General features: G+C 44.0%; 1 protein-coding gene across 2 annotated transcripts in view; it reads left to right on the top strand.

Annotated features, from left to right (window-relative positions):
- The window catches only part of LOC142652836 (carboxymethylenebutenolidase homolog), a 103291-nt gene that overhangs the window by 15971 nt on the left and 62440 nt on the right, over nucleotides 1-24880 (top strand). The window contains exons 2-3 of one of the 2 annotated variants that reach the window (XM_075828521.1): nucleotides 3452-3673; nucleotides 22595-22702. In XM_075828521.1, the coding sequence (XP_075684636.1) occupies nucleotides 3459-3673; nucleotides 22595-22702 (323 nt within the window). In that variant the 5' untranslated portion in view covers nucleotides 3452-3458. The remainder of the gene's footprint in view (nucleotides 1-3451; nucleotides 3674-22594; nucleotides 22703-24880) is intronic. The other variant, XM_075828522.1, reaches the window with a different exon arrangement.

Genomic DNA, 24880 nt, shown 5'->3' with positions numbered 1-24880 from the left:
GTATTTATAGTGCGGCCCATCAGAGACCCTGTATTTTCGTAAAAGGAAAGTGAAAAACATCTGTATGAACAAAGCCTTATACTGCTGCATTCATAACTGCACTGTTAAGGCCTCATGCACACGACCGTAAAAACTCCCGTTATTACGGGTCGTAATTACGACCCGTAATAACGGGCTCATAGACTTCTATTGGCGACGGGTGCCTTCCCGTTTTCTCACGGGAAGGTGCCCGTGCCGTTGAAAAAGATAGAAGATGTCCTATTTCAGGCCGTAATAACGGCACGGACAGTCCATAGAAGTCTATGGAGCTCTCGTAATGACGGGTGGCTACATGTGTGCACCCGTCATTACGGCAGCGTTGCTAAGCGACGTCAGTAAATAGTCACTGTCCAGGGAGCTGAAAGAGTTAACTGATCGGCAGTAACTCTTTCAGCACCCTGGACAGTGACTACTGATCAGTATAAACCTGTAAAAAATAAAAATAAAAGACTTTCATACTTACCGACAACTTCCTGCTTCCTCCAGTCCGGTCTCCCGCCCGTTGCCTTGGTGACGCGTCCCTCTCGACATCCGGCCCGACGTCCTGGATGACGTTTTAGGCGATGTGACCGCTGCAGCCAATCACAGGTCAATCACAGGCTGCAGCGGTCACATGGACTGCCGCGTCATCCAGGGATGTCGGGCTGGATGTGAAGAGAGGGACGAGTCACGAAGACAACGGCTGGGTAAGTATGAATTTCTTTAACTTTTATTACAGAAAAGGCTGTCCCTTCTCTCTATCCTGCACTGATAGAGAGAAGGGGCTGCCGATTAGTGCAGTGCTATTTTGCCGCCAAAAACCTGCCCGTAAATACGGGTGGAATACGGGTGACACCGGACCCATATTTACGGGCACGGGTTCGTAAATACTGGTGCAAAACGGGTGGAATACGTTTGACACCGGACCCGTATTTACGCCAGTATTTACGGGTTGGAAAAAAGACGGTCGTGTGCATGAGGCCTAACCTAATAGTTTTTACAGCATATTATTGAGGTGTTTTTGTTTTTTGTTAATTCACATTTGATAAAAAATAAAATAATTAAAAGTGGTTGATTTAATTAAGCTCTCCAGCGGAAACGCAACTTTCCATCACAGCAGCGTCTGTCTGATTGTCTATCCTGCTCCGGATTTCTTGTATGTATAAATTTTTCACTTCTCTGCAGTTCAGCCCCCTCTCTGCTTCTGATCAGACACCATATTGATTCTTAGATTTCACCCTGCTCTGATGCCTCAGTACAGCATCACATGGGCAGCTACAACCTGTACCATCTCTGCCTGCTGGGAGGATATTGCGATTATCCGATTTTCATTATTCTCCTAAATAAGCTGAGAGGATATAAATGTACATTCAGGGAGGCTTAAAGAGGCTCTGTCACCAGATTATAAGTGGCCTATCTTGTACATAATGTGATCGGCGCTGTAATGTAGATTACAGCCATGTTTTTTATTTAGGAAAACTATCATTTTTGACGGAGTTATGACCCATTTTAGCTTTATGCTAATGAGTTTCTTAATGCCCAACTGGGCGTGTTTTACTTTTTGACCAAGTGGGCGTTGTGGAGTGAAGTGTATGACGCTGACCAATCAGCGTCATACACTTCTCCCCATTCATTTATTCTGCACATAGTAAACCTGCGTTGTTCACTATGTGCAGTTACTCAAGTGTCCTTTCAATGAATAGACATTACCTCCAGCCGGGACTGGGATATGTATTCAGAATCCTGACACTTTTCTCTAACGTTTGTGGTTGATTTACAGCACAGCAGGCGTAGCCTCTATTTAAATGACAGTTTACAGCGTAATCTCGCGAGACTACGCCTGTGTGCTGTAAATCAACCACAGACGTCCGAGAAGTGGTCAGGATTCTGAATACACATGACGTCTTGGCTGGAGGTAATGTATATTCATTATCAGGACACCGCAGTAATGTTAGTGTGTGTGTATGAGGCTGCACATAGCGATATAGCTATATCGCTATCTGCAGAGTAAATGAATGGAGAGAAGTGTATGATGCTGATTGGTCAGCGTTATACACTTCTCTCCACAACGCCCACTTGGTCAAAAAGTAAAACACACCCAGTTGGGCATTAATAAACTCATTTGCATAAAGCTAATATAGGTCATACCTCCGTCAAAAATGATCGTTTTTCTAAATAAAAAACACTGCTATAATATACATTACAGCGCCGATTACATTATGTACAAGATAGGCCACTTATAATCTGGTGACAGAGCGTCTTTAAAGAGGTTTTCTGGTCAAGGGGCAGTTTTTCATGCCCATATGTCCACAGGATAGGTAATCAATTTATGATCGGTGCGGGTTTGAGACCCAGACCCTGCACCGATCAGCTATTCTGACTGCCCACTGCACCAGGAGTTATACAGTGTTCGGAGCCGGAAGCAGTAGGCTCTGTACACTGTATAGAGGCCGTGCTGGGTTACTGCAGCTCTGCTCCTATTCACTTGAGCTGCAGCACGTCCGCAATACAGTGGTGGGAGTCTTCTGCTTCCGGCTCTGAACACGCTCTATAATTCTCTGTGCCAGGAGGCAGCCAACACAGCTGATCGGTGCGTGGTCCGGGTGTCGGATCTCCACCAATCATAAACTGATCAGGATAGGTGATGACCTAAATGAATATACAGTTCCCATTCCCGACTGTGTCTTTAAGACTTCGTTCATATCTGCGTTGTGGCATCCGTATTAGTGGATCCGTTGAAATAAAAAAAGAACGGACAGACTGATACCAGACTGAATTTCCACGGAAGGTTTAAGGCTCCGTTCAGGCGTTCCGTCTGAGCTTTCCCTCAGGGGAACCCAGGAAAGGAACCCTGACTGAAACAAACGGAAACCATAGGTTCCCATTTGCATCACCTGTGATTTCAATGTCAACGGATCCGGTGCAAATGGTTTCCGTTTGTCTCCATTGTGCAAGGGTTCCGTCGTTTTGACGGAAGCAATACCATAGTCTACTAAATGAGAGGACAGAGTCAGAGGCTGTAAGGTATGTCCACCTCAGGAGAATCTCTGGTCTTGACACCCACTTGGCTTCTAAACGATCCATTACCATATTTGGCACAAAAACAAGCGGAGGTCATATCTCCGGAATGTGGAGGGGGCGTAGAATAAAATGACAGCACCGCTGGAGTCCAGGAGACAGCGGTAGTAAGGTGACACTGCTGGTTCACTTTCTATAACCTAGTGACAGGTCCTCTTTAAGCTGTGAAATACATTTTCAGATGGAAAGGAATAACTACATACAGAAGATTATACTAGCTGAAATACGTACATATATTGGGTGAATAGTTACATAATGAAAGAAATTTAATTTAATGGAATAATGTACTTGCTGGAGCCTATGTAAGAGAAATGTGAAATCTAACGTTGATATTTTTTATTTTTCTCTTTGACAGCTTTGCAATGGCAAACGAATCAAATCCATGCCCTTGTGATATTGGAGATAAACTTGAATATGGAGGTAAAGGATGTGAAATACAAATTGACCACATAAAGGCTTATGTTTCGAAACCGCTGTGCAGCACCGACAAAGCTGTTATTGTTGTTCAAGATATTTATGGGTGGAAACTACCTAATACTCAATTCATTGCGGACTTGATTGCTTCTCATGGATACATGTAAGTAGCTTGATTATTTCAATACTTTTATTTATCTTGAAGTGAAGCTTTAATTTTGGAGCTACCTGCAACTTTTAAGAAAATTGCTGAAACGTATGTATTAATTGCAGGATGGAAGCCTGCACTGTATGCCTCTGTACAGTGGAATAGGTTGCCAATAGGCTTGGTATGCTGTATGCATTTCTTTGAGGGATGCCTCTGTTTAGAAAAGTTATACCGACGTATTCCAGCCATACGGATGCCCAAAGGGCAACCTTTAAGCATGCGTTCGGTAAATTGAGCCCTATGGATACGTTTCGTGTGTGTCTAGAGCTTTTTCTGTTGCATTCTGCAAACATATACCTCAAACATAAAGGTAAAGGAGCCTAAGTGTAGCACCACTCTTGGAGCTACTTTGACGGAAGTAAGTTCATACTTTAATATTTACTTGGAATTCTGCTTTACACTAAATGTAAATGGTCACTAAATTTTCAACAAACTTAGTTCAAGCGAATATAAGTAACTTTGTAAAATATCTTATTAGAGAAAAATGCCCCTTTTTCCCACTTGGTCTCCTTTCCTCCCCATCCAGCTGTTTACTAACTCTGAGTTTACTGCTTTATACATCTCCTCAAAATAAGAGGACTATCCGCTCGCTGATGGATCAGGTTATAGCTGCCCATATAAGTCTATGGAGAGGAAAGGGTGGAAGAGTAAGCAGGAGCAGAGTGAGTGAGAGAGAGGCAGATGCACACACAGAGATGTTGCTGCAGCTTCTAGTAAGGGTTAGATCTCACGTCAGTGCTAGATTCACAGCTACACTGCTTAAAGATGCTCTGTCACCACATTATAAGTGCCCTATCTCCTACATAAGGAGATGGGCGCTATAATGTAGGTGACAGTAATGCTTTTTATTTAAATAAACGATCTATTTTTACCACTTTATTAGCGTTGTTAGATTTATGCTAATGAGTTGCTTAATGCCCAACTGGGCGTATTTTTACTTTAGACCAAGTGGGCGTTGTACAGGGGAGTTAGTATATATAAAACACGTGCTGCCGCAAACCATTCCAGCTAAATTTGAGCTCTAAAAGCCAAATAGTGCCCCTTCCTTTGTAAGCCCTGCCACAGTTTATTACCACATGTGGGGTATTGCCGTGCTCAGAAAAGTTTGCTTTACAAACGTTGGGGTAGCTTTTTCTCCTTTATGCCTTATACAAATGGAAAAATTTCTGTTTTATTGGAAAAAATGTGTATTTTCATTTTTACGACCTAATTGTACTAAATTCAGCAAAAAGCCTGTTTGGTTAAAATGCTCACTTATACCCCTTGATAAATTCCTTGAGGGGTGTAGCTTGCCAAATGGTGTATTTTTGGGGGTGTCTCCACTGTTTTGGCACTACAAGACCTCTTCAAACCAGAAGTGGTGCCTAAAATATATTCTAATAAAATGGAGGCCTCAAAATCCACTAGGTGCTACTTTGCTTCTAAGGCCTGTACTTCAGTCTATTAGAACACTAGGGCCCCATGTGAGATATTTCTGAAGACTGCAGAATCTTGGCAATAAATATTGCGTTACGCTTCTCTCGTAAAACCTTCTGTGTTACAGAAAAGAAGGATTAAAACAGATTTTCTTCCAAAAAAAATTAATTTGTAGATTTCACTTTCACTTCGCTTTAATTCCTGTGAAACGCCTAAAGGGTTAAGAAACTTTCTAAATGCTGCTTTGAATACATTCAGGGGTGCAGTTTTTAAAATGGGGTTTCTAATATATAAGGCTCTTAAAGCCACTTCAGAACTGAACTGGTCCATAAAAAAAAAAGGCTTAGAAATTTATCAACAATTTAAAGAAAATTTCAAAGCCTTGTTCTAGTCCTAGAAAAATAAGAATGTTTAAAAAACAATCCCAACATAAAGTAGACATATGGGATATGTGAACTAGTAACTATTTTGTGTGGTATTACTATCTGTCTTACGAGCAGATAATTAAAATTTACAAAAATGCTAATTTTTGCAAATTTTCTCAAAATTTTGGTGTTTTTCACAAATAAACACAAAGTATAAACCAAATTTTACCACTAACTTTAGAGTACAAAGTGTCACGAGAAAACAATCTCTGAATCGCTTGAAAAAATAAAAGCATTCCAAAGTTATTGTTGCAGAAAGGTGTGAAAAATGATCCCTCAACGTAGGGATTAATATATAGCAATATGTACTCCACAGAAAGTCGGAAAAAAAATCACTGGAAAAGGACTGCAGTTTATACTAAAATATAACTTTTAGCCTGTGTTTACACAGATTTTTTTTGCAGGAGGAAAATTCTGCCTCAAAATTCCATTTGGGATTTTGAGGCAGATTTTGACCTGCCTGCACGCCGTTTGCCTCGATTTTCGCAGCGTTTTTCGCTCGCGCCCATTGAGTGCTACGGGCAAAAAAACTCTGCGAAATATGCTTTCTCTGCCTCCGATTGATGTCAATGGGACGTCAGAGGTGTACCCGCGTGAAGATAGGGCATGTCCCTTCTTTCTCCCGCGAGGCCGTTTTACCGCTCGCGGGAGAAAACCGCCTCCGCCTCCCATTGAAATCAATGGGAGGCATTTTCGGGCCGGTTTTTGGCGAGTTTTGCGGCGCGGTTTCCACGCCAAAAACTCGTCAAAATACTCAGTGTGAACAGGGCCTTACTGAAGTATAATATAAAATGGATATAACAAATCACTAAATGCATGAAAAAGAAAAAAAGGGGAGCTATAATAATGACATCCACAATAATTTAAAAAGGGTTAAATAAACATAAATCGTGCGAGTGTAACCCTCATGTTGTATGAAGAAAAAAGCCACAAATTATGCAACGCATATAAAACATTGAAATACCAGCTTTCAAATCACATTCTATCAATGTTTTATATACGTTACATAATTTGTGGCTTTTTTCTTCATACAACATGAGGGTTACACTCGCACTATTTATGTTTATTTAACCCTTTAACCCATGGAAACTGACCTCTGCTTGTCCCTGGATAACCCCTCGTTTTCTAATTTGAAAAATTTGCTCCCGGCAGGTTTTGAGCTTCGCTATGACTGATATCCACTTGTTTAATGATTCTGATTTTCTGTCTGGTTACCCTGTTCTGGTTTGCCTGCATTGCACCTCTTATCCAACGATGAACCATAGAGTAGCCATAGACTCTGTTGATCGGAGTTATGACGAATTTGAGGTTGCAGATTTATTTGCACGCTCACTCCCGGAAGTCTCCTGCAGCCTTTGGGGAATCGCTCGCATAGCAATTCCATAACAGTTATTACCACATTAGGCGAAAACAGGCTATGTATATAGCTCATATCAATGTACTGTATATAGCATTTGCTACTAACCCATGGTAGTTACCGTTTATATGATTAGTGTACACACTGCTCACCTCTGGGACAACAGGGCTTCCCTGATGGCTGCTTGGTGATCCTATCCATTCAAAAGAAGTGGAGACACTTGTGTGTTGCACTTTCTTTGAAGTTTACCCCTTAATGACCAGGCCTGAAAAGGCCTAAATTGCCAGCTCCATTTTTTCATTTTTGCCTCGATCTTTCACCAGCCATAACTTTTAATGTTTTCATTGACATGGCTGTATGAGACCTTGTTTTATGTGGGAGAATTTATAATTAAAATATATATTTTATGCGGGAGAGAATATTTTTTTCCTGCACTGACTGGGATACACCTAAATTGCTGTGTAATTTTATGTAATTTTATTTTTGCATCATTAATATAGACAAAAGCGTTTTCAGCGTTATTTTTTTTTTCTTTATATCGTTCACATTTCACGCTAAGGTTTCACTGTTAAATAAATTATTCAGGTTATTACGGCCGTGGAGATACCTAATATGAGTAGGTTTTTTGTTTTATGTAATGTATGGGCAGTATAATATATTTTATGATAAATTAACATTTTATTCCCATGAAGGAATAACTTTTTAATAACTTTGTTTCATACTTCAATGTATTAGCATACTCCTGTCCACAAAAAAGGGGGGAAAACTCTCTAGAGAGGAGGCTGTATAGCCTGCTCTAAGGCAACAGTCAGATGATAGTATAAGACGCAAATCACAAAGTGTGAACAAGTTAACATCATATGGTGAATCGTAACACAATTGCAGTAAATCTCATAATGATTTTAGTAAAGGACGAGGTGGATAATGAATGCTAACAGTCACTTAAAACATGCTGATGTATAGAAAAGCGCCAGTCATTAGACTCAGCCTGTCAGAGCCTCAAAAAGAGGACACAGAGATTCCCAGGGTATAAGTGTAAAGACAGTTGATTTCTAGAGAAAAAGGTAAAGTAACTAACCCATGTGGCTCCTATGATCCAGTAACTCCTAGGTACGGAGAGACCCCAAACCTTTGATACACGTTGTTCAAGTCCTGGATCTCCACACTGCCGTGCACTTCCTTCAGTTGCTGGGTCTGACTATAGGACTGGCGTGCGCTCACTTCCTGCATCTTATTGGGCCAGCGCGCACACCATTATCCATCCCCAGCCTTGTATGAGTCTGCTTCTCTGGAGACACCCTGCCTGAGCAATATTGGAACAACCTAGAGTTATCCAGCCAAGGTTCCTGTATGCGCCTGATCCTATCTGCTATTGCTACCAGTTGTCAGCTTATATCTAGTTGACTGTATCGTGTCTGCTATAGTAATCCGGCAATAGCCTGCATCCAGTAATCCGCTACCAGCCTGTATCCAGTTTTCTGTAAACTACCTGTGACCAGCTACCCACTACCTGCCTGTGTCCTGTTATCCGCTGCCAGCCTTTACTCTCACTTGAGTGGTCCAGTGGGTTCATATCCCGTTGATCGTGACCCACATAAGTATTTATTATCCGGGATAGTAGCCTTCATCCAGTATATAACTCAAACTTATATGTCAAATTTGGCTATTGGCCAGAATTATGGACATATTTGTGTTAATATGCACTGGTTGGTAAATGTATACGCAGGTGATATTATATTGCCAGGAGATTTCTACAAGCAGATATGACCACTTTTTAGGGGTTTTCAGTATAACTAGATGAGCGGAGGAGAATGCTTCATTATTAAATAAATTGCCTCCTCTCTGTGACATCACCAGGCAGTGGACTGGAGGGAAAAGATGGGTTTAAAATGCCAGAAAAAGAGAGTACCAGTGTCTGACTTTGGGGAATCTTGTACATTTAAGAAGCTGTCCATTTTCCCTGTTGCACCCCACAACCACTCCAGGAACTGTTCCATCAGTGAGTGTACTATTTTCTGTTTGTTTATCCCTCTAATTTTCATTAACTGTTTTTGCATTTTTATTTTGTATGTAAATTTCCATATTTTTCTGTATATTATGACTATTCTCTTTTTTCGTGACGCACTGTACTATTGTATATTAAATCTAAAAAGGTAATAAGTTCTTCCCTGTAGTCCTAATGACTATGTTTCCGAAGAAACATTACCTGTTTGATTAGGATTTACTCTATAAATTCTGTGAGCACCTAAGGTTAATTCTGTGAAGGATAGCAAGGGTTAACTTGTAGTTGTATCCAGCACCAGGTGGGCAAACAGAGAATCCTGTTGAAGAACCGACTGGACTTGGAAGTACCAGCAACACCAGTTCCCAGAGTGGCATGGACTCTTCTTTGCCAATGATTCTCCAACATATGGATGACTGTGACCCTAACAGGACGAATCCGCTTATTTTGCAAAAACGCCAGAAGGAGAGAGTGCAACGCTATTGATGCCATAAAAAAAAGCTTCAATCCAGAAGTTTAACCTTACACCAGAGGTATACAGGAAAAAAAAAATCAGTACTTTACAACAAGGACTTAATGACAGCTACTCAGATGTGAAAGATGGTCGGAGAACCAACGTCCAGCTGGTCCGAAGAGTATCTATTGTCACCTTTGCGGACCTGATTGTTAAGGATCAATTTCTTCACATTTGCACTCTGGACGTGTGACAGTTTGTGTGGGACTGTGATTCCAAAGAAGAACTGAGGCAAAGCAGAATGCCTCTGAGACTATGGAAAGCTGAATCGGCAAACCAGTAGTTTTTGCATTGGCCCCCTTTTTAGTATGAGCAGTGATGCCACCAAAGAAGAGAAATGAAGAATAAATTGTCGATTTCGTAATTGGCTAATCCTAGAAGACGTTGAATGGCTTTTGAGTCTTTGGGGACAAGGCCATTTTAGTAAAGCAAACTATTTTTGCTGGATCCATTTGAAGTCCTTGATCAGAGATAATATATCCTAGGAAAGGCAGACTGGATCCCTCTAAAATACTTTTTTCTAGTTTGGCATATAGATGATTCTCATTAAATCATTACAGGACCAGACATACTTGCTTGCAATGGGTATAGAGTTTTGGGGAGAAAACCAGAATGTTATCCAAATAAACCACAACATAACTGTAAAGGGGATCTTGGAAAATGTCATTAGTGTTTGAAAGAAAGGCATACCCAGATATTTGAAAGAGTCCACCTCTTGTGTTAAACACAGTTTCCCTTAAGTCCATGCAATTGGTCAAAAGAAGTTGGAATGTAACAGCAGAGGGTACTTATATTTTACAGTGATTTTATTTAGCCTATGTTAGTCAATACAAGGCCGTAAAGTACCTTTTCACGGCGGCACTTTAGAACAAAATCGCGCTGCAAGCAGTGCTGATATCTCCAAACCCCAGCTGTTAGGTTACAGCTGGGTCTTGGCGACATTAGGGGACCATGTGATAGGGTGTTCACAGTGATCACCTCCTATCACAGCGATCACTACTCGCTGAATGTAAACAGCGGGCTCTATCCTCTGCTCTCCGCCTCTCCTCTCTGGGCTTTGTGAGCGGAGAGACCGAGACCTGTGGAGTGAATAGTTAAAAAGTGTAAAACACATAAAATACATTACATTGTAATAACCCCCCCTCCCATTTTTTATTAGTTAGTGTTTGTTTCTAAATTTCCATTTTTCCAGTACATCTCATAAAAAAAACAAAAAAACAACATTTAGTTAAAAAAAAACTGTTCGGATACGTATTAGGGTATGTTCACACGAGGGCGTCCGTTACGGCTGAAATTACGGGGATGTTTCAGCCTGAAAACATCCCCGTAATATCAGCCGTAACGGCATGTGCAGGCGCTTTAACGCCGCGTCAATTACGGGCGTAATTGGCGCTGCTATTCATTGGAGTCAATGAATAACGGCTCCAATTACGGCCAAAGAAGTGACAGGTCACTTCTTTGACGCGGGCGTCTATTTACGCGCCGTCTTTTGACAGCGGCGCGTAAATTACGCCTCGTGTGAACAGACAAACGTCTGCCCATTGCTTTCAATGGGCAGATGTTTGTCAGCGCTATTGAGGCGCTATTTTCGGACGTAAATCGGGGCAAAAACGCCCGAATTACGTCCGTAATTAGTGCATGTGAACATACCCTTAAAATGGCGCGCAAACTTTACAGCGCAGAGCAAGCTTATGCTATTTTGTGCCCTGATTCAGGCAATGACACAATAACCGCTTCAGAAGCGGAACTATATTATGATGACACTACCAGTACTGCTTCTGACTCTTCCGCAACAACTCCCCCTATGGTAGATGCCGCTTTTGCCGAAGCCACCGGTGCACATGCGGGAACTAGAAATCCTATAGCACTGCCAATATTTTTTCATCCTGCAGCAAACTTTATCCCTTAGGTGCCCCAATTTATGTCAACTCCGGACATAAACATTGACACCACGAATTTTGTTCCACACGATTTGTTTCATTTTTTTTTTTTAACGGAAGAGCTTTTGTAATTAATTGTGGACCAATTGGGGCTGATTCTGAATATGTGCATCGTAAAAAAAATAAAAAATAAAAATGTCCACCCGTTCTTACTGGGCAGCAAGTTCTAGTGAGGTACATTTCCTGTATTTTAGTAACCATTTAGAAATCCTGCCAAGAAGTGATCCCAGGCACGATCGCCTTCACAAGCGGAGACCCTTTATTACTTTGCTAAAAAGTTCATGTTAGGATCTTAGAAATGAGTCTATGTGTGAATGAGTCCCTTGTAAATTGTTAAGGGGCGATTTGTGTTTTAGGCCGTACAAAGAGAGCAAGGTATGGCGTAAAGATATATAAAAATTTGTGAGTAACATGGGTTACACATGCGGCTTCAATATATATGATGGCAGAGACTGTGAAATAAGTAGGCCAGGATGCCTACAAAACCTTGGTGCCAGTGGAAAAATCATCTATGACCTTGCAACCGTTACTTCAAAAAGGCTACAGAGTGTACACTGACCATTTTTATTCTAGTGTGCCGCTTTTCAAAAGCCTTCACAAAGACAAAACAGGGGCCTGTGGGACGGTTTGCAGAAACCGCAAAGCATTGCCACCACAACTTCTCTCAACGTGCCTGGAAAAGGGGGAGTCATTTGGCTTCGCAAGTGTTGAACTTCTTGCACTTACGTGCAATGATCGGAGAGAGGTTTTTATACTGAGCACTATACATGCTGACACCAAGGTCACTGTCAGAGAGCGAGAGAGAGAGCTGCTACTGTGGACAGATAGAAACCGCTCTGTATTACAGAGTACAATAGGTTCATGGGCGGCGTTGACCTTTCAGACCAGGCTTTCCAACCTTTTTTGATCAAAAGCAAAGGAGCCTGGTACAAGAAGGTGGCAATATATCTGATGCAGGTTTCCACTTTTTTAATTCCTATATAATATACAAAAAAAGCCCAGGAAACCATGACATATCTGGAATTCCAAGAAAAAATTATTGAACATCTTTTATTTGAAGGAGGGGAAGTAGGACTCCAGGAGTCAGAAGATGTTAAGAGACTCACGGAGCGTCACTTTTTACATCCTGTCCCTGCTACTGAGACGCAAAGTTATCCGCAGAAGAGATGCAAAGTTTGCCGAAAAAAATGGCAGAAGAAGGGATACACGTTTTTTTGCCCCTTTTGCCCATCAAAACCACAGTAGCAAATTACTGAATTAGGGAGAGTCAAAATAGGTAGGGATTCCTTATGCGAAAGTGAAACTGTCAGAATGATTATTCTGGGTGGTTGGAGGTGTCTCTACATCGGTTAGGGACAAACTTTTTTTTCTTCTTTTTTTTTTTAAAATTCTCACTATACCCCTAGATGAATATCTTCAGGTCTATGATACTACTTGGTGTCATAAATATTTTATATATTTTGTGTCACATTTCATCAAAAACCTGAAAAAATCTGAAAGGCCTAGGCACAAACTATACCGATAGGTAAAATCCCTGTGGGGTCTGCTTTCCCAGATTGGGTAATTTTAGGTGTATTTTTATGATCCAACACCACAGAGCCTCTGCAAAGACCCTATGGTGCCTAAAAATCAGCTTTGGAAACAGTCAACCTTAGACCAAATTGGACACCTTTCGTTTTAGGCCTTGCCGAGATAACCTACACCAACATATTTAGTATCCATGCAATCAGAACAAATTCAGAAATAAATCTAGAAGCATGCAAAAGTTAAAACATTATTTAAAAGCTTTTACACAACAAATTGAAAAAAACTGATCTTTCCAAATGTGTTTTCATTTTTGTAAGATTTTGGAAAAAAAACAAAAAAGAAAGCCAATAGTTTATACCACCAAAATAAAGCCCTGTTTCTGCTGAAAAAAACCCATATCAAATTTATAGGGATACATACGATTCCTACAAAGTTATAACCAATTAAATAAAGACCTAGTGAAACTACTAATTTTGCTTTGGTCATTAAGGCCCAGAATGCATGCAGGTGAAGGGGTTAAGAGGCACCTAGGTACTCACCATTTAAGCCTTCTACATGGATCTGGACGTTGCTGTTGGGGAACCCCAGGTCACTATCCCAAGAGTACTCACGCTTGGCAACGGCCAACGTTTAACAGGCGTGTAACGCTCCTGGACCGTCGGAATTACTCACCCCCCGACGGCAACAGCCATGGATCTGTGAGCGAAGGCCCGCATCTCCTCAGGCGATGCCAGCGCTCACTTCTGCTTCATTCTGCTGTGTCCTGTAGGGTGCGCGCGCACGCTCGTGCCCGGCCTTAAAAGTCCAGCACGCGCACATGTAGAAGATCAGTAATTAGCCCATACTCACCCTGGACTATAAGAAGGGCCCCGGCCCTTCCTTCATTGTATGAGTGTTGTTGTGTTTACCCGTGTTAGTCTTTGCAAATGGTCCCTTTAGTGTTTTCCAGTTCCCAGTGTTCCCGTACCTGCTACCTGTATCCCGTGCTACCTTGTTCCTGTGTTAGAGAGTTGGAGTTGTGTTCTGTCACCGATCATGCCTGCTATGTTACACCACGCCTGGCAACTGCTGTCAAGGTCCCATCCGAGCCAAACCATCGCTACTGTCTGAACTACCACAGGTACCCTTACTCGAACTATAGACATTGACTTGGTACTCCATCTGGACAGCTGCTATCCTGCTAGGGCGGTATGGCCTAGTGGGTCCACATACCCACAGACCGTGACAGTACGCTCAGGCCATGGACCCCGCTGGTCAACCCAAGACCATGACGACGTCACAAGCCATGCAAGCAGACCTGCGAGACCTTCGGTCACTACAGGACAAAGTCCTCCTGGGAGTGAACTTCATTGCACAGCGGCTGGATGCACAAGCTTCAGTCCACACAGCTCCCGTTCATTACCCCAGCTGTATCTCCTGCAACACCTCCTGTCAGTACCAGTGCTGATCCCCGATTCTCGCTGCCACTACTGCCTCGCTACAACAAAGACGCGAGTGCCTGCAGGGTATTTCTGAACCAGTGCCAGATCCACTTCACTCTACATGCCAGAGCGTTCGCTTCTGATGGCGCAAGGATCGCTTTTATTATATCGCTTCTTTCTGGCAAGGCCTAGAATGGGCAAATCCAATTTGGGAGTGTGAAGGACCAGAGACCTGTGACTTCCAGGTGTTCCTACGGGCGTTTCGCACAGTATTTGAGGAGCCGGGACAGGTCTCGTCTGCAGCTGCCTCCCTGCTGAACCTTCGCCAGGGAAACACTTCCGTCGGCGAGTACGCCATTCACTTCCGCACACTGGCGGGAGAGCTGTCCTGGAACAACAAGGCCCTGGTGGCTACATTGTGGCAGGGACTGTCGTCCGAGATGAAGGACGAACTTGCTGCTCGTGATCGGCCATCTACCCTCTACTCGTCTTGCTTGCCACTTGGGTTGATATGAGGCTCTGTGAACGATCTCAAGAGGATCGTCGAGAGAGATTACCTAGGCTGGCTCCCACTTTCCAGCAATCCCGGTTGCCCTTGCCAGTTGGCCCATATGAGGAGCCTATACTGGTGGACCGGCTTAAGTTATTCGTCCAGGAGAAACAATGCAGACGCACTTCGGGACTTTGTCTGTATTGAGGCCTCGGAGGCCAAAAAACTCTGAAACTAGGATTGGTTGGGGAGACAAACCTAGGCGATACAGTTCTGGATTTAAAAACTCTCCTCAAAACTCTCCATCACCATGACCATAGTGTCCGGCGGTCTCTTCCTGTCTGGACTCTGGATCCGCAGCCAATTTTATCCAGAAAGACCTAGTGGATTGTCTCCAGTTGCCCTGGAGACTTCTTTGGCTGTTGCCTCAGTGAACAGTCTGCCTCTGCCCGATCCAGTCATATCTAAGACCAAACCGCTGAGATTCCAAGTTGGAGCTCTTCACTCAAAACCAATTTCTTTCATCATCGTTCCCAGGGCAGCCAGCGCTGCTGGGTCTGCCTTGACTTCGTCTACATGCCCCAGTCCTGGACTGGAAATCCGGTGGGGTTTCAAGTGTCTCAACCGCTGTCTGGGACAGATCCATCCGGCCCAACCTCCTCTTCCTCGGTTGTTGGCAGGATTACCCCCTCACTACTCAGTTTGCAGATTTGTCTTCAGCAAGGAGGCTGAGCTGCTGCCCCCACACCGGCTGTATGACTGTGCCATTGAACTGGTTACTGATGCGTCTCCTCCTCGGGGACGGGTATACCCTCTCTCCTTGCCAGAGACCCAGTCTATGTCCGCTTATATCCAGGAGAATTTGGAGAGTTTTTATTTATTTTTTTTATACAAAGCTCCTCCTCTCCCGCCAGTGCCGGGTTCTTCTTTGTCAAGAAGAAAAGCGGATTTATTCGGCCTTGCATCGACTACCGGGGTCTCAATCAGATCACGGTCAGAACACGGTCAAGAACAGATACCTTTTGCCACTAATCTCTGAACTGTTTGACCGCATACGAGGGGCCAAGATTTTTTCCAAGCTAGGCCTCCGGGGGGAATACAACTTAATCCGGATCCGCCAGGGTGACGAATGTAAGGCGGCATTCAACACCCGAGACGGGTACTATGAATACCTGGTAATGCCCTTTGGCCTGTGTAACTCTCCCACGGTCCTCCAAGAGTTTGTCAATGACATCTTCCGAGATCTCTATGTCTGTGTCGTGGTCTACCTCGATGCCATCTTGATCTTTTCTCCAGACCTGACGACTCATCAGAGCCACGTCCGTCAAGTTCTGCGATTAAGGGAGAATTGCTTATATGCCAAGCTGGAAAAGTGAGTGTTTGAGAGACATTCTCTACCCTTCCTTGGCTACATCATCTCGGATCAATGCCTCAAGATGGATCCTGAGAAGGTAAAGCGCTTTTTGGGATTCGCCAACTTTTACCGGCCGTTCATCCCAAACTTCTCTTCACTGACTCTGCCCATCTCTACCCTCACCAAAAAGGGCATGACCGCCAAGGTGTGGACTCCAGAGGCAGAATCTGCGTTTAATAGCCTGAAGAGTGCCTTCACGTCAGACTCTACCCTCCATCATCCTGATGTCTCGGCAGTTTTCGTTGGTGCAGGCGCACTTCTGTTCCAGAGAGGTCTCAAAGGCAAGGCAGTGGTATGAGGCGGCTATTCTAAAATTTTCTCATCCGCAGAGCGCAACTACTCTATTGGGGATCGGGACTTACTGGCCATTATGTTGGCTCTGGAGGAGTGGAGACATCTACTGGAGGGCACAGCTCACCCTATTCTGATATTTACCGACCACAATAAACTCCACTATCTTCAGTTGGCCCAACGGCTGAATCCCCGGCAAGCCAGGTGGACTCTGTTCTTTTGCCCGGTTCCAGTTTGAGCTCCACTACTGCCCTGCCGACAAAAATGTGAGGGCCGATGCCTTGTCCAAGTCATTTGAGACTGAGGATGCCATGGAGTCTCTGCATTGTCTCTGTCAACCCTCTGCAAATTAGGGACATCCCTCGAGGGAGGACTTTCGTACGCCTGGCAGACAGAAGAATTCTTCACTGGGGACACCGCTCCAAACTGGCAGGTCACACGGGTGCCGATAATACCCGAGACCTGATTGCCCGTCATTTCTGGTGGCCCACGCTGCCCAAAAAAATAATGCACTTTGTCTCGTCCTGCACGGTGTTCACAGCTAACAAGGTTGCTCACTCCAAGCCTGCTCCAGCCGCTGCCGGTACCCAAACCCCCCTGGCAGCATATAGCAATGGACTTTGTCATGGATCTGCCCCCCTCTGCTGGATGCAGTACGGTCTGGGTGGTGGTGGACTGATTCTCGAAAATGGCTCATTTTGTTCCACTGACCGGCCTACCTTCTGCTTCTGGACTGGCCAACCTCTTCATCCAACACAACTTCTGCCTGCATGGCTTACCTTAAAGTTCTGGAGAGCTCTCTGTAAACTCCTTGATGTGAAGTTAGACTTTTCCTCAGCCTACCATCCCCTGTCCAATGGTCAAGTCGAGAGAAACAATCAGATCATGGAGAACTATACACAACACTTCATCTCCAGGCAGCATGATGACTGGGAGCAGCTTCTTCCTTGGGCTGAGTTCTCTTATAACAACCACACAAGTGAGTCCACTGCTGCCACACCGTTCTTCATTGCTTACGGACACTATCCACGAATTCCTCCCCTGGTGTCAGCTGTGTGCCAGGTGCCCGCAGCTGACTGCATTCAGGGACTTCCGGCAGTTCTGGCAGCAAACCCGATCCTTTATTCTGCTGGTGGTCGACCGCATGAAACGAAAGGCAGACACGAGGAGAAGAGTAGAAATTGGAAAAAATGTATGGATATACAGGGGAGTGCTACTAGTAAGTAAACGGTTAACAATGGTAAATTCCTTGATTTATTAAATATAGGCAACGCGTTTCAACACAGGACATGTGTCTTCGTCAGGCCTGACGAAGACACATGTCCTGTGTTGAAACGCGTTGCCTATATTTAATCAAGGAATTTACCATTGTTAACCGTTTACTTACTAGTAGCGCTCCCCTGTATATCCATAAATTTTTTCCAATTTCTACTATTACATTGCGGTACCACGCTTCCATGATACCGGCATCTGGATTGGGGAGCAGCAGCTGTTTGTTCAATTTCTTACATGCTTACATCAGTGTTGCACCTGATTTGTACAACCTGTAAAGGTGAGCGCTATCACCTTTCTTTAAATTTTTCTACCTTTTCCATCAGGTTTATCTTGCACCATGTGGCGCTGTGTACCCCTTTTTTTTCCCTTCTTTTTACGAGGAGGAGAGAGCCGCCTCAGTTTCTTCCAGGTACCAAAGTGTGGCTGTCCTCTAGGAATATCTGGCTGAGGGTGCCGTCATACAAGTTTATCCCCAGGTTCCTCGGACCTTTCGAGATCCTACGGCAGATCAACCCTGTCTCCTATAAGCTTCGGCTGCCTCCCATCCTCAAGATCCACAACTGCTTTAATGTTTCCTTCCTGGAGCCTGTGGTCCTGAACCGCTACACTTAGTCCTGCAGTTGCCCCCACTGGTTCATCAGATACATTCGAAGGTTAAGGAGATCTTGGACAACAAAAAAGTAGGAGGAAGAACTTTTTATTTGGTGGATTGGAGGGGGTTTGGTCCAGAAGATAGGTCCTGGTAGCCAGAGGAGAACCTCAATGCTCCTGCCCTCGTGAAGAAGTTTCACTCCTGCTCTGGCCCCAAGGAGAGGGGGCGTAAGAGGTGGGACTATGATTAAGAACTGAAAAGTTTGAAACGCGAAGGCGTTCTCTCCCTGGGACTTTTAACTTTTCTCATTTTAATTTTGACTTAAACATTTTTGTATTTCTTCATATATCGTGTGCTGGACCTCTAACTTTGTAAAAGGGGGGATACTGTAATGCCTATGGCCACGGACCGTCAGGATTACTCACCCCCCATCGGCCGCAGCCATGGATCTGTGAGTGCTGGCCCGCATCTCCTCAGGAGACGCCAGCGCTCACTTCCGCTTCATTCTGCTGTGTCCCATAGGGTGCGCGCCCTTCCTTCATTGCCTGATCTTTGTTGTGTTTAACCGAGTTAGACTTTGCAAATGGTCCCTTTCTAGTTCCCAGTGTTCCCGTACCTGCTACCTTGTTCCTGTGCCTTAGAGAGTTGGAGTAGTGTGGTCACCGATCACGCCTGCTATGTTACACCACGCATGGTGTCTGCTGCCAAGGTCCCATCCAAGCCTAACCATCACTACTTTCTGAACTACCACAAGTACCCTTACTCGAACTATAGACATTGACTTGGTACTCGGTTTGGCCAGCTGCCATCCCGGTACGGCCCAGTGGGTCCACGTACCCACAGACCGTGAGAAAGCGTAGTACAAAATCAGCAGACCGAATGCGAGGTCAGGTATGGCATAGATCAGGAAAGGCAGCAGAAGTGCGCACACAGTTGACAGAGCCAAGGGTCAGGGCAGGCAACATAGGTTCTTCACAGTTAACAAGCAAGTGACGAGGGCACGTGGCAGGTAAGAATTGTAAAAGCTACACGCCGGGTCAAGCACAGGAGTTTCAAACAAACTATCAGCAGGATATCATTAGTAAACTAGGAAGTACCTAATTGCTCAGGCAAAGTAGTGGTGTGGGTGGAAGCCTTTTATAGTCTAGGAAAGGTGGGTAGTAATTTGGAGGGCGCTAGGAAGGGGAAGAAAAGCAGAAGGGTCAGCGCGCACAAGAAAGAGGCAGAGAGCAGTAGGGGATCTGCGGCGAAGGAGGTCGCAATCAGACGGGAGAGAGGTTGGGACACGGCCAGGAGCCAGAGGATGCCGTGTGGAAGTAAGCATAGGGTGGTGAATAATTTAATACAGTACAATTAAATTCAATGACCGTTTGCCATGAAGACGTCTTCTAGCCGTGTCTGCAAAGTTTGCTTACTAGACATCTTTGGCTACTCACTTTTCCAGTACCTTCCCCTAACTTTTCCCAACCTACACAAACTCCCCATCCTGTTGCTAGCATAATTCTGTGCCTGTTGATGGCCCATTTTCCCCTATTACTGTACCTGCTGTGTTGCACAGTGCCCCTTAAATACTGTACTTCAGAAATAATGGTGCCATAACTGTAGTTACCCTCTAAATAATCTACACAGACCGCGTCCTTGAAAACAATATTGCCAGATAAATAGTGCCCCCAAAAATATTAGTGCCAAACCCATAGTGCCTCAGATAGTGCGCCACACAGTAAAAGTGCCCCCACGCAGTAATAGTGATTTTCTCAGTGGCCACAAACGGAAATAATGCTCCTCTTGTTGTCCTACACCGTCATAATGCCCCTTTTGTGCCCCCACAAAGTAATAATGCTCACGGTTGTTCCCCATTTAAAGTAATAATACCCCTAGACGGTAATAATGCAGACTTGACCAGAATAATTCCCCCTTTCTGACGTGACCCAGTAATAATGACCCCACTACACCGTAAAAATGCCCACCTTTTGTGTCTCACCCATAGTAAAAATGCCCCTAGAAGGTATTAATGCTCTCTTTGTGCCCCTTAGAAAAGAATACCTGTCAAGAATTCTGTCAAAATACAGTAATAATCTATGTTCCTTAATAGGTAATTGTGCCACTTTTTTCCCGCAGAAAATAATAAAACTTATACTCTCCTTACCATGATTCCAAGACGAGCAGAGCAGATAAGGCCTCTTCTGGCCTTTAAAATCAGCACCCTGTTGCAGTTACGTAATTTATTTGCAACTCTGACGTCCTGTGCGTGTTCCTAATGTCTTGTAGGCCACAGGCCTAAATTGGCCTATGATCTATTAGCGAGAGAATGGCAGGGAGTCTATGGCTCCCTCCTCTGCCACAGCTTTGCTAACTAACCGCATCCTGTGGATGTGGATACAGTTGAAAATGGTGCTCCCACAGGGATGCGGGTGACGTGTCTGTAATTCTCTGTGATAGCTACACCACTGCATATTATCCTCGATCAGAAATAATCCTAAAGGGGAAAATGAAAAGACCTACACTAAGAGTTGAGAGAAATGACACCCTATAGTGCTGATGTTATGATTATACCTTCACATTTTTGCAGATGAGGAGGGGTATATGGAGCAAGTCTTTGCAACACGGCAAGTTCCTCCCATTACTGTTCCAAATATCAACACTCATAGGTAGCAGGCTTCTGATATTCTACCCTAATACATAGTGGTGCAGCCTTGCAGATTTAACCTACTAAGCTCTTATGGACAGAGATATCCCTCATTTTGTCTCAGAATTGTCGTCATCTCTTAAAGAGGCTCTGTCACCAGAATAAAAATGCTCTATCTCCTACATCAGTTTATCGGCGCTGGAATGTAGTTACTAGCAATGTGTTTTTATTTTAAAAACAATGTTTTTTAACAAAGTTATGGCGTTTAGAACATTTATGCAAATGAGGTCCTTAATGCCCAACTGACAAAGAGGTGTATGACGCTGGCCAATCCGCATCATACACCTCTCTGTACACCCAAGCTAGATTCACTGAGCAGCGCGGTCTCGCGCTGTGACGTCACTTCCGCCCACAGGTCCTTCATCCCTGCGTCTGAAGACAACATCTTTCGTCTCCCTCCAGGCTGCTGCTACTACTGATCCGACGACTGGGACTTCTCATCGGCCTGGAGGGAGATGAAAGATGTTGTCTTCAGACGCAGGGATGAAGGACCTGTGGGCAGAAGTGACGTCACAGCGCGGTCTCGAGATCACGCTGCTCAGTGAATCTAGCTTGGGTGTAAGGCAGAGAAGTGTATGATGCGTATTGGCTAGCGTCATACACCTCTTTGTCATACGCCCACTTGGTTGAAAATTAAAAAACGCCCAGTTGGGCATTAAGGACCTCATTTGCATAAATGTTCTAAACGCCATAACTTTGTTAAAAAACATCGTTTTTAAAATAAAAACACATTGCTAGTAACTACATTCCAGCGGCGATAAACTGATGTAGGAGATAGAGCATTTTTATTCTGGTGACAGAGCCTCTTTAACTTCAAAGGTTTCTTAAATGTGTCACAAGATAAAACTGAAAAGGGAGGTTATTCGTATTTCCTCATGCATAAAGAAAGAAAGATTATATATCATTTAAGGGGACACTCCGGCCAAAACAAAATATTCCCATGTGTACCATTATACAGTAAGAGGAAAAAGGAACAAAGGAACGGAAAGATCCAAGGGCGCAGCCGTTTGAAGATAATCAATTTTAATAGTACATAAAACAACAGCAAAATATGCGTTTCGAAGCCGTACCGGCCTCTTCGTCAGGTCAGAGTACAAGTGTAATGGCTATATATGGGAAGTGATCAGATGTCCTCAGATAGGCGATCCTTAGCCCACATCCATGCTGCTAGAGAATAAGGGTATAAGAGAGTGTGTTGAGCCAATTGAATCAGTTGGGCACCTTTTATAGTAATTGTAGAAATGGGGAATGGATAGACCACCCAGGCTTTTATGGTAATGTGCTATTTTATAGTTGATCATCGGTCATTTGTTATGCCAGAAGAATTTGGATACTTTTTTCTTCATGGAATCTAGACAGAGCACACAACGAAAACGTGTAAACTGCGATACAGGTATAATATAGAATTGTCATCTCTTTTGTCACTGCTTCTTTATATAACGTGTATTCAGGCTTCAGTAAATTTTATGTTCCAAAAAAAATGCTTATTTAAACATAGATTTATTAATTTTTTTATGTATTTGTAGAGCAATATGCCCTGATTTTTTTGTGGGACAAGAGCCTTGGAAATCTTCAAATGATTGGAATACCTTCAGTGAATGGTTAAAGACCCGTAAAGCAACAGAAGTTGACCGGTACTAATATATATATAATTTTTTTTTAACAAAATGAACAAAAATTTACATCCATTGTTACACAATCCTAGCATTTATGTCAAAACATTCAATGGCATACATATAATAAGGTATTGCAAACAAAGTTTTTAAATAAATAATGGGTTATTCCCATCTTATAAAGTGATCGAATATCGCTTGGATATGCCATAACTTTGATTGGTGGGCGGTCCGGGGATATACCATCACTTAATAAGATGGGAATAACCATTAAAAACACAAAGATTTTGCATCCTGTTGAAAGGTATTGTTTCTTTGTTTTTCAAGTTAAGAAAAAAAAAGGTATCTTTAAAACCAGATGCAACAGAATGCCTAACCTGTTGCTTTCGCTTCTCCAACAGGATAGAAAAAATGCAGCCTACATCATTTTTGTGTCCTGTTGCATTCTGTTTTAACCCCTTCCCGACATTTGCCGTATGGGTACGTCATGGAAAGCATTAACTTCCCGCATCTTGCCGTACCCATACGCCGAATGTTTGGGACCGGCTCAGAAGCTGAGCCGGTGCCATCATCGCCGGATCTTAGCTGTATCTTACACCTGACATCCGACTGTAATGGCGGGGACCGAAATTAGCTTCGATCCCCGCCATTAACCTCTTAAGTGCAGTGCTCAAACGCGATCGCTGCACTTAAGGTGTTTGCAGCTCATCGGAACCCCAGCAATGAAATTGCCGGGGTTCCGGTGGTTGCAATGGCAACCGGAGGCCTAATACTGGCCTCCCGGTCTGCCTAGCACCGAAGCCGGTCAAGATCCGCCCGGCGGCGGAGCCTGATCGGCTTCCGTAGCTGCCGGCAAGATGGCGCCGGGTCAGGAGCTGATCCGGCGTCATCAGCGGTGGAAGTCAGCTGTACTGTACAGCTGACATCCACCTGTAACGGCAGGAACCGGAGCTAGCTCCGATCCCTGCCATTAACCTCTTCGATGCAGCAATCGAAAGCGATTGCTGCATCGTAGCGGTTACTAGGAGATCGCCAGCCCTGACAGGCAATCAAGACTGGTGACTGCTGTTATGGCAACAGGAGACACAATTGTCTCCTGCTCTGCCATTACGGAAGCCGATTTAGGCCCCGCCGGGAGGCGAAGCCTAGTCGGCTTGCTGTCAGTGAATGACTGACAAATCTAATACATTGCACTATATAGGTGCCCGTATTATACCAGGACAACACTTCCCAGCAAAATTCCCCAAACTGCAAAGGCGCGGAGTGTGGATCAAAAGGGGGATAATAAAGGACGCCATATATCAGTGCGACACCGGCCTGTGCAGAAAGGATTGTGTCACAGCGTAACGCACATCTATGGATCATTTTATTGTTTTTTTTTTACCCCATTATTATACCACCTGACTATGCCCCTTATATACTCCGCCCGGCTTACATATGCCCTACATTATAAACGGAAACACCAGTAAGACTCCAAACAAAACTACTACCAAGCAAAATCCACGCTCCAAAAGCCAAATGGCGTTTCCTCCCATCTGAACCCTACAGCGTCCCCAAACAGCAGTTTCCTTCCACATATATGGCACCGTCATACCCGGGAGAACCCTTTTAGCAATTTTTGGGGTGTGTCTCCCCAGTGGCATAAGCTGGGCATGACATATTTGCCACTGAATGGCATATCTAGGGAAAAATCTAAATTTTTAATTTGCACCATCCACAGCGCATTCATTTATGGAAAAGACCTGTGGGGTGAAAATGCTCACTACACCCCTTAATAAATGCCTTGAGGGGTGTAGTTTCCAAATTGGGTCACTTCTCAGGGGTTTCTTTTTATTATTTCACATCTGAGCCTCTGCAGTTGTGAACCAATACTTTGTAAATCGCCAAATTAGGCCTCAATTTTATATGGTACGCTTTCACTCCTGAGCCTGGTCGACTGTCCAGGCAAGAGATTAAGGGCCACATGTAGGGTGTTTCTAAAACAAGGAAACCCAGCATAATAATTAGAGAGCTGTCTTGTTATGGTGGCACAAGCTGGGCACCACATATTGGCATATCTGTGGAAAAAAATCCCATTTTCACTCTGCAACATCGAGTTCACACTAATTTCTACAAAACACCTGCAGGGTTAACTTGCTCACTACACCCCTAGGTAAATGCATTGAGGGGTATAGTTTCCAAAATTGGGTCACTTCTGGG

Source organism: Rhinoderma darwinii, chromosome 5, assembly GCF_050947455.1.
Source record: "Rhinoderma darwinii isolate aRhiDar2 chromosome 5, aRhiDar2.hap1, whole genome shotgun sequence".
Taxonomy (NCBI): domain Eukaryota; kingdom Metazoa; phylum Chordata; class Amphibia; order Anura; family Rhinodermatidae; genus Rhinoderma; species Rhinoderma darwinii.
The sequence above is the reverse complement of the archived record's forward strand: the minus strand, read 5'-3'. Positions and strand labels throughout refer to the sequence as shown.